An 11,325-nucleotide genomic window follows, 5' to 3' on the forward strand; every position below is an offset into this window, starting at 1 on the left:
GCTAAATTTAAAATTAAAATATTAAGTTTTCAATATTTGTTCAATAGCTTTTATCAAAAATATTGTTCAAATTTTGTCTTTAAAATTAAAATATTTATATATTTTATATGGTATATAGCTTAGTTTAGTATATATATATATATATATATAAATCTTTTACACTTCATATTTATTAAATGAGATTTTTTACTTATATGATTTTGTAATCAGTTGTATTATAAAATAATTTAAACCATGGATCACAAAAATTTGAATGTGAGACTTTTAATAGTTTTAGTAATTTATATTCGTTTAAAAAAAATCAAAATATAACATATACAGAAAAATCTAATTTTTATTATATGGTTAATGTAGTTGTATAATTAAATTTTTAATTTAAAATTTTAAAAAATATGATGGAGAAAAGACTAATTTTTATCAAATCTTTACTATTCAAAATCATTAATTTTCATATATATACTTTAGCCACATTAGAAAATTCAGTAATTTTTATTTAAGAAAAGAATGAAAAACATTAATAATGAATTTATAGTTAGTTTAATAAAAAACATATTATGTATTTAGATGAACGAACCTAATTCTCTAAAGATTCTAAGACTCATTATGGTGATAACACATGACTACCTCAAATGTTGTAATGCTTCTCCTTTAATATATATGAGACCAGATTTTGATTCGTGCAGCCGCATGGGTGTTTATATTATATTTTATATAAATATATATTTGTTGTGAGTAGACAGTGTTATATACTTTCTATTAAATGTTATTTTTTTTAAGTATAACATAATATTCCATATTTTTTAAAAAACATTTTGCTATTTATTTTTCATGTCACTAATATATATATCATATATCTTTTATCATATAATTAATGTAGTTTATATGTGCCATCATATAATTAATCATATAATTAATAGTATTTTATTTTTTTGATGAAATTTCAAATTTATTGATCATACTAGAAAGAATATATGTACAAGCCTATGTGGTTACAACTGAATAATGTGAGTAAACAGCCAAACTAAGTATCATGAGCTCCAAACCACCTTTGCATCAGACCTTGCAACCTTGGCCTTGAGTAATAACGCGTAGACGTTATACGGTTTCGAACCGTCTTGTCTACCAGTCTAGCAATATGCTCAACCGGCTTTGAAACATGGTTGTGGAGTCTCTCATTCCGTTCTCTCCAAATGTAGTAGACAGTAACCTGCAGCACAAGTCTGAGCAGAATAAATGTAAGCCGATCATAGTGACCTGTCAAGAGCCTCGTGATGGTAGTATCCCAATCAGGATCCGGGTCCATGCCAAATAAGTTTCCTGTAACCTTGAGCCAAAGTGTGAATGTTTACGGACAAGCAAAGAATAGGTGGTCTCGGGTTTCGTCTGGCTCCCCACAGTAGAGATAATATTGTGCTTGACCCCACTGTGCAGTGCGATGTCCAGTTGATAGCCTGTCTCTTACAGCCAACCACGTGATGAAAGCAAATCTCGGCACTCCTTGCTGAAACCAAATCAGCGGACTCCACATTACTTGATCCTTCTTCTTTCTAATATTATTCCAAGTGTTCTTGGAGTTAAACCTGCTGCTATAGGTGTCGTCTCCATCTCTCCATAACACCCCGTCAGGCACGTTTGCAGTCAAATTTAGTGGGAGCTCTCGAATGTCATGAACCAGATCTTGAAGGAAATGGTCACGACATCTACGAAATCTCCACTCACCATCGACTAGCACATCACAGATTCTAGCACATCGACTAGTATTTTATACCTACCATCATATAAATAATCATATATATATATTATATTTTTAAAACTTAATGTAAAATAAAAAACCATAATTTAAGTTGGTGTTTGAAATTGGGCTTCATATTGTATTTATCTTATATATATTTAAAACATTTTTATAATAGTTATTGGAAAATATTTTAGTTAAAAATCAATTTTTTGAATATATGTATATTTTTGAATCAATTTTGATATAAATCAATTTTAAATTAATATTTTCATTTGAAATATGTATATAAAGTTAAATTTTTATTTTATGATTATTTTAGACAAAAGATTTTTTAGTTAATTAGATTGAGCCATTTTCGTATATTTTAAGGCTGACCGAGATATAAAGTTCTCATAATATAATGAACTTTCAATTTTTCTTAATAACATAAGCCCATTACTTTTTTTTCTTAATATACTGCTATTCATCTTTTCAAAAAATATTATATTCTTTTTTTACGCTTCTAAACGCTTCTTAAAAGTACTACTACTTTAATAAGGGAGACTAGAGATTGACCCTACACACCCGCACAAATATTGGTTCTTAGATTTTTATACATTGATTTTTTTTTTCATAATTAATGTTATATATTTTGTAGATCGGTCGTAATATATAACTAATTGTATTCAAAAGACATGGAACAAATCATATAATATGGTTATTTTTAGTACAAATATCCGAACACGTTTCAAATATATTTGTTGCTTAGATATTTTTAGGTTCCTATACATCAGAACCGAATTCATCCAGACCCAGAAGCACCCAATTCAAAATTTACACATAAATTTATAATATTCAAGCGGAGCCTAATTTCAAAAAAAAAGATACTCGAAATGAACAATCCGTACATAAATGGATAGCCAATGTTCATGCCTAACTGATTTTATAAACTAATAAAAATGACACTTTCTATGTGTTTGGCTAAATTAAGTGATATAGAAAGAATTTTTTATTTAGTAAAAAAATTAAGTGACAATAAATGTAATACATTTTTAATATTTTGATTTAATTTATTATTTTATTCACAAAAACATGTTTTTGAATTATATTTTTGGCTACGTAATTTTTTACCGATTGAAACTAAAAAAAAAAAAGTTAAAGTAAAAAAAACTAAACCAAACGTTTAACCATATGCAAAACCCATTTATTTACATTTTTTATTTTTATAATTGGCACAAAGTTAATATTGATTAACTAATAAATAAAAATCTACACTATTATTATTATAGTAATATAATTAATGATGTGATGTATTATTAAGGTAATATAATAAATGAAATTGTTAAACTTAATAAAATATGAAAAAAAATTAATGTAATTATATTAAGAATGTAATAATGAGTTTTATTATTTATGAAATGGATTTGGTTACAAAAATCTATAATATAATAGGAGAGTTTCTCTCCTCCTGAGCCGACACGTCAGCATTTTGGTGGGTCCCACTTTTAAAAAGTGTGAAAAAGTGTCACTTTTTATTGAGATATAAACTACAACATTTATACCACTGAACTAAAGGATATTTTGTACATTGATGGCCGAAACTAATATATATTTATGAAGGTCGGAAACCTTTGCTTCTTCGGTTTTCTCTGTGGGCCGGGCCTACAAATGTATTATGAGTTTTATTTTTAAATGAGGTTCATCACGTTATATGAAAAAAAATAATTATAGTTTTTCCATATTGTAAACTGTCTTCGTTTAACATGAGTTAGGGTTCTTTTCATTATCTATGCGTTCTAATAACAGTTTTACGCCTTCAGCAAGTTGTGGGACCCACGTTCAATTTAGTTTGGTGATTTATTTCTCACGTTCAATTTAGTTTGGTGATAACTACAAATTCTGATGCCTAAGAGGGTATTTTTACTTAGAGGAAGCTTAGAAACAAGAGTTTCTGCAGAAGAGTTTGGTTTCTTGAAAGAGACATGTGACAGATACGGTGAACACGGTCCAGTGCTACATTCCAGGTGTATCGATTGTTTCAAAACGTTACCTATGGCATATGTACTATCAGATGGTGTCTACACAACTCATGAAGGCCTCTTTCAAAGCTCCTCTCGGGTCCATGAAGATAGCACTTTATTGTTGGGTTCATTAGAAGAACTTGACAAGGTTGACATGAGACAAGTTGGTGAGAATGATGATGGGAATATAACTCTTAACCATGTTTTATGGTCGTGTCTGTGGATGGCTGATGGTCTGAGCGAAAGTAATTATAAGGGACTTCTTTAGGGAGCTGATTGCACTGAGAGTTTTCTAAAACAATCGAACTTAAAAGGTAAATGTAAAGCTTCTAATAATGTTTTCATTTGTGATTATATAAACTTTAATGTGTTTATTTTTACCGTCTTTAGATGATTATAAGATCACATGAAGGCCCTGATGCAAGATCAAATCGAGAATACATAGGAAACATGCTATGCGGATACTCAGTAGATCATGGAGTAGAATCTGGAGAGCTTTATACAATCTTCAGTGCTTCACTACTCTCACAAGTCACTTCCCTTAAACAAAGAGAATCCAAATGCAACCTGTTCTACTGCTTTTCTAACTGTCTATATTCACTCTACATCTTCCACATGAATTGTTATTATTACTCTTCTTAACTACTACTAAAAATGAATACTTTCTCAACAGATTCTCTTTTCTACTGTTTCAGCTATCATCGTCTGACTACTATAAATGTGTGGCTTACAACGCCTGCAGCCCTCATAACAATTCCCTAAACAGATCTGTATTCTCATTTGCTTTTCCTCACTGTATTTTTTTTTAAATTCCTTCCTTACTATTTTCAACTCGAGGTTGAGAAACTTCTGTTTCTTGAGATCAAAACCAGCAATGTGCTTATTGGCATGGTTAATACTGGAGCTGTAAGGTGCACTGTCTATGGTAAGATTTATGATTAATTTCTTGCTATATTTTAATATTTGTAAATCATGAAAAGTGACAGTTAAAATATTTTTTTTTCCTTCTGCTGTTTTATTGGAATCATTATGACAAGCATCATGTGATAATGCAGATGAATCTTACCAAATGGAGAAAATATTGGATTTTTTCGGCAAGAACATGTTTTCGTTGATCCAAAATTTGACCGAAAGCAATATTGTTTGGATTACTCTAGCACTCTTAAGCTTCCGGTTAGAATTTTTTTGGTCGTAGTTCGTATGTATTTCCTGTTTCGATTATATAATTTCTCTGATCATGGTGAATGATTAACTTTTTCTCATCTAATGATAATAAAGCTACAAGCAATTGTGACTACAACACCATCCTCACTTGCAAGGACCTCAACATCACTTTTTGACGATTACTTTGTAGCGAAGGATCTCAATCTCAAGCCTTTGGTTCAGAACCCACCTCAAGCTAAGAAGTACAAAAATTTCATGGAAAATTGCTAGAGGGGAACAACCTTGACTTTCATTACGTAAAGCAACACTTCCATCAACGACCCCGCGCTTGCGCGGGGTATACGCACCTAGTAAAAAGAAATGGCTCAGTAGGCATGTTTGGTCCTTACTCCTTAATCTTCCTCTTTAATGGGTTTCCATCGCTTAGGACTCATCTGAGAAACAGAGTGATCCTTTGGGTTTCCATAAGCAATCGGAAGAGCGATCATCAGAATCTTATGATCCGCCATGGCTTCGTCGGCGCTCTCTAATCTGATGCTCGCCATTAACGAGAAGAAGACAAACTCACTCGATCACTACCGTCCTCTCCTCTCTGCAACTACATTGCTTTCACTTACTCCGAGCGCGAAGCACAGCTTCTAGAAGATGATCTAGAAACCCTAAAAGAGCCTCCGCTCCGATATACAACGCGTCACCGATCTGTCTCTCTCCGCCCGGAGAGAACTTCTCATCTCATATTACAAAGCTCTCTGCCTTGTGGAGACACGATTCCCAATATCTCCTAAGAAACATCACTTCAACGCCGTATCTTTTCCAATGGTATACATGATGCCTTCAAGCAAAAGTAAAAAGCCACTCAGGAGAACATTAAATTTGAGAAAGCAGCCTTTCTCTCAATACCACATACCAATAGTTGGTTGGCTTCTACTCAGTTTATCTGTTTGATTTCAGCCATGTTTGATTTTTATGTATTTTAATTTTACTGGAACAAGATTAAGAGATGAAAAACATTTGACTTTGGTTTAGATACTGAGACCTTAGATAAGACTTTTGTATCTTTAATTTTTGAGTTATTTGTTTCAGTATCATAATATAGAGCTTGATCATCAATATCCTCATAGAAATTTTGGGAAGATGTAACAATATAAATGTTTCAAGTCATCATCAGCTTCAAACCCAAAACTTAACAGACACAAAGCAGAGAGGTGAGAATTTGATTTATCTGTATTTGATGTCCCTATCCCAACTGAGTTTTTAGGTTGTTGTCTCTTTATTAGAACAACTACTACCGATTTCCAAACTAGCCACTTTACAACTACGCAGGGACACGTCTGTGTGTCTAAGTGTGTTTGGGGGCCTTGTCGGACTCCTTCACCAGAAATTGGAACCGACTCGGATTCTTTATATGAGTCTTCGGGTAAGGATACGGTTGTAGCGAAGGAAGGTGAATTTTCCGAGGTAAGAAGAGGCTCTAATACTGCCGTGGAAGAGAAAAAGAATTTTTTTCTGGTTCAGACAACTAGGCAAGTTAAGTAGAGTAGAGCTTGAGTGTAAAACAAAGAGAGATTTGAGGGTTGATTTTGTTGTGTGTTTGTTTTGGAAAAGCAGGTGGTTGTTCTTAAAGTGTCTCTTCACTGTCACTGTCGAGGATGTGAAGGCAAAGTGAAGAAACATCTATCTAGAATGCAAGGTCAATCTATTCTTATCGACAACTCTCTTACAGAGTTTTTCCTTTCTAAGGTTTTTCTTCTCATACATTTACGATATTCAAAAATGTGTTTTTTTTGTCTTCTAGCTGTCTCATAAGAAGCTCAAGTCTGATACAAGAATGCACAGTCGCTGGTGATATTGGCAAATTCGTTCAGATATGACAACGAGAAGGTTGACACATAGTAGGTACAATAGTCAATAGAAATGGGTATGGTACATGATGCTAGAAAAAGAAGCAATTAGATCATGATCATGTTCTGTACATATTAGGAATTCATAGTATCTATTAGCTCAGAGAAACCTCTGTTGCTTACAATCTTAATAAAATCTTAAGCTCAACTTTCATTGACATTTGTTTGTTTTTCTTTCCTCGATGCTTCATGTTGTCATTTAGATAGTACTTTTCTATATTTTTCAAATTTCTTTGCATTTTAGAAAAGTACAAGAGTTATGAATTTATGATCAAGAGAGATACCTGAGAATCATCTTTAGTTGACAATATACATTTGAATTATAATTGTACCAATAAATTATATATGTTAGTTTAGTCACTATAGATAGGAATTGGGGATGACCACCATTTCAGATTGCCCCTCATCAAAATATACATACAAAATAGAGTAAATGCATTCAAAAGAGAGACCTTGGAATACAGTAGTTGTAAGAAAGAATAACATAGAAGTTGTAATGTACTTCGTGCTATTTTTCTTTGATGGCTTTATGTCAATTAAGAAGAATAATGAGATGAAGACAGTTAAACATCACAATAGGAGAAAATGGTGAATCATGCTCGAGCCCAGTGTCTATTTTTATAATTGTACCAAACAAATGTTGTACATCAAAGATTAGGCAGATTCCATTCATTTTTTTTTATCAAAGACAAATGCCAATCTAAACAGCCCTTATATGCTTAAATTTAGTTTTACAATGAAAGAAGCCAGTTTTTATCAATACAAAATTCAGTATCAGTAATACATTACAAATTTATAATTTGATTATAAAAGTAAATTCAGCTAAACCCGAACTTAATATATGTATTATTCCAACAAAATAACGCAGTCAAACACATGAACAACAATAATATTCAGAAACAACTTATGAGCTACATAAAGGCGGCAAGATCACCACCAACATTTTTCTTACGTTTTCTTACGAATTGGCCTTACAGACCCAATATCGGTACGACCTGTAAATTTTATCTTTATAGAAAAATGTTTGCTACATTTTCGGCAATTAAAGCCCAACAACCACTTACACTTACCGTATCCAATTTTCACACAAATTACGGCCAATTACAAATTACAAAGAAGTAACACAAATATCTACCAAATTTGAGAATATAAACATTATTTGAAAATAAATACACCATCAAATAAATCCAACAATGTACACTACTCTGCCTACACAACAAATACACAACACCAACCACAAAAAAGTAGCACAGTTCATCACTCCACCTCAACCATATTACATTACAAATCTTGAAGAATCACCAACTTCACAAACATCTCCCCAGATTTAGATAGAGTAAAAACAACATCCACGACCCCGTGCTTGCGCAAGACTACGCCCCTAGTATATATAATAATATAATTAACGTAGAAGTATTAACACGACAATTAAATTGGTAAGTCATTTTTCATGCGCTATTTCATTATCTCAATACAAACAGATGAAATATAATATATATGATGAAAAATTAAATGAAAAGTTGAGAACCCAAAGAACAATGCCGTAAGTTTTAGTAGAAGTATAAATTTTAGAAATATATTTCAGTAAACAAACAATTATAAAACATTAAGCAAATTCTTGTTTTTCAACACTTCAATTTGAGTTATCGTGCTATATATTAAGGGAACCTTTAGTTTGGTTTAGTTTAGTTTTGTTTGGTTTTCTCCATTTAGTTTGGTTTTCTCCATTTATACTTCATGGTGAAAGTTCTTTGTGAAATATATTAAGGGAACCTTTAAAAGTTCCTTGGTGTATCATTTGGCTGAGTCTGGGTATGAGCAATCAAGAAATGTACTGTAATAGCTATTGGTAGTGTTGAAGTAGGTCTTAGAACCGAAGATGTGGTTACATGTAGTTCTTGACTTGGATGAGACGTTAGTGTGTGCATATGAGACCTCTAGACGTTAGACAACCTTTATGACATGGCAGACTATTTTTTAGAACTAATGAAACTAAAGTATTTGATTATAGAAGAACCAAAAAAATTTAGAATAATGATATATTTACTTTAGTATCAATGATTAAAATAATTTTAGCTTTGATTATTTTAATTTATTCACAAAACTATATTCTACCCCATAAATCCTAAAAAAAAATCAATATACTTTGTATTATAAGTCACTGAAGATTTGTATCATTTTTACCTTTTTATTAAGTACCGTAATTTCATCTTCAACTTTTGATCAAAATACGGTGGATAACGCCGAATATACAAAATAGAGTACTTTGTATATACAAAATCGTGTACATTTTATATGAACAAATTTCATTCCTAAATATAAGCAACATACATTTTTTGTGGTCTACAGTGAACTATTTTAAGCTCTTTTTTTTTTGAAACTACTAGCAATAACCAACATTATGCGAACATAATAATGTATTCATTTTTCTTTTGATAGAGAGGTCATTTTATAATAATAACCATATTTTATAATATACGATTAAAAAGTATTTAATATCTTAATCTTATGCTTAGTTCATAAATTGTTATATCATATAGTCTCCAAAAATACAATGAGTATCTTATTAAAATAAAAGAATACGATTTTTTGAATTACTAATATGCATTATAATACGGTTGAGAATGTAGTTTCTATTGAAATACTTTTTCAGTTTCAAACACTGAATATATTTAAAATGTATTTGTTTCGACTAAAAACATAATCTACTTTTTATAAATTTAAGATCAATAGCTAAACATTCACAATTATGTTTGTTATTACAAGAAAATAAAATTCATATAAAATTTAAATATTTAAACTAAAAGTATCATTTATAGCACAAGTAAATATTCTCTATGCCGTCCAAAATTATAATCTATTGAATAATAACAAATAAATGATTGACACAAATTTATGAAAAACATTATTATATAACTCTTATAAATTCTATACTTTATAATAAAAACTTAAAAAATTTATAAAAACTTTTGACCAAAATTTTTTTTTATAAAAGCTATCAATTTAATCAACAAAGGAATAATCTCGTGCTTTGAAAGCGCAAATCAAAATCTAGTAAAACTATAAAACAAGTTTTATTATGATTATTATTTTTGGGTTAAAACAAGTTTAAGTTTGGACCCTAGTAAAAAGGAAGATCCACCAAAAAAGGAGCCAAAGAACAAGACCTTGCCTTTGTCGTTGAATCTAATCCAATTTCCCATATCTGAAACCTATCTGTCACATTTTTTAATAACTGAATATACTACAAAACACAAAAGTTTCCGTTTGTGTTTTTCTCAGATTTAAAACATAAGAAAACGTATAGATTACGCAAGTGATTATGAGTCACAAAGTCTCCAAGAAGTTAGACGAAGAGCAAATCAATGAGCTCCGGGAGATTTTCCGTTCATTCGACCGGAACAAAGACGGAAGCTTAACACAGCTCGAGCTCGGATCACTTCTCCGAGCACTCGGGCTTAAACCGAGTCCAGACCAATTTGAGACACTGATCGACAAAGCTGACACTAAAAGTAACGGACTCGTGGAGTTCCCAGAGTTCGTGTCTTTGGTCTCGCCGGAGCTTCTTACAGAAGAGAAAACGAGGACTCCTTACACGGAGGAGCAGCTTCTCCGGTTGTTCAGGATATTCGATACTGATGGTAATGGGTTTATCACTGCGAAGGAGTTGGCTCATTCCATGGCTAGGCTTGGCCATGCCTTGACGGTGGCGGAATTAACAGGGATGATTAAGGAGGCTGATAGCGACGGAGACGGCCGGATTAATTTTCAGGAGTTCTCTAAGGCCATTAATTCTGCCGCATTTGATGATTTGTGGGGTTGAAATTTCTTCACCGTGGCTCTTCCCTGATTTGTCATTTACTATTTTTAGTTTCTATGAACACTAATCTACAAAAAAAAATTATGTACTTCGCATCAAAATAATACTTAAGTCGAAAGTCCGGTTCGATCTGGGAATTTTTTGGAAACGGTATGCTTACTTACATGCGCACCAGTATAAAGTGGAGACTGTGTCTGTGTCTTAGCCTTAGGCACATCTATCATTAACATGCACGCCAATTGTGGAGGCCAAAGATATGCTGCTTGGCTTTGTACTTACGGTCTCACAGAAAAGTAAACAACATAAACCCCTAAAAAGGCACCGTAAAGAGTGTTCTCAGCTCCTATTATCAGCTTGGTTTACTGGGTAACTAAGTCCTAACCTGTTCAAACAAGTCTAATCTATTGTAGCAACTCCTTGGGGTTCTTTTTTTTAGGCTAGCTCTCTGCTAATGCTTCTTGTAATCGAACATTTGCCTCTGGTACTAATATGATTTGCATTTTATCAAAACGAAAGAAAATGAGGGTGACATTCATGGGTGTTCTTGGTCTAATCAATGAAATCATAATTTACAATGTTGATTGTGAAATTCAGTAACAAAGATTACGGGGAGAAATCCATACACTATAACTAATGTTAGACAGACTCGTTTAATTTAACCTGAATCACTAGAATTTCTATCTGATTCTTTAGCTTCCCCTTTTT

General features: G+C 31.9%; 1 protein-coding gene across 1 annotated transcript; it reads left to right on the plus strand.

Annotated features, from left to right (window-relative positions):
- The first annotated feature begins 3,303 nt into the window (after positions 1 to 3,303).
- Positions 3,304 to 11,000, plus strand: LOC125608901 (probable calcium-binding protein CML17). Its single transcript, XM_048779530.1, has 2 exons — positions 3,304 to 4,049; positions 4,126 to 11,000. Exon 2 carries the CDS (start codon positions 10,123 to 10,125, stop codon positions 10,621 to 10,623), a length of 501 nt encoding a protein of 166 aa, XP_048635487.1. The 5' UTR covers positions 3,304 to 4,049; positions 4,126 to 10,122; the 3' UTR covers positions 10,624 to 11,000.
- The last annotated feature ends 325 nt before the right edge of the window (positions 11,001 to 11,325 follow it).

Source organism: Brassica napus, chromosome A5, assembly GCF_020379485.1.
Source record: "Brassica napus cultivar Da-Ae chromosome A5, Da-Ae, whole genome shotgun sequence".
Lineage (NCBI taxonomy): Eukaryota > Viridiplantae > Streptophyta > Magnoliopsida > Brassicales > Brassicaceae > Brassica > Brassica napus.

Excerpts from the sequence above, each read along its gene's own strand:
- LOC125608901 (XM_048779530.1), top strand. The coding sequence starts at position 10,123 with ATGAGTCACAAAGTCTCCAAGAAGTTAGACGAAGAGCAAATCAATGAG.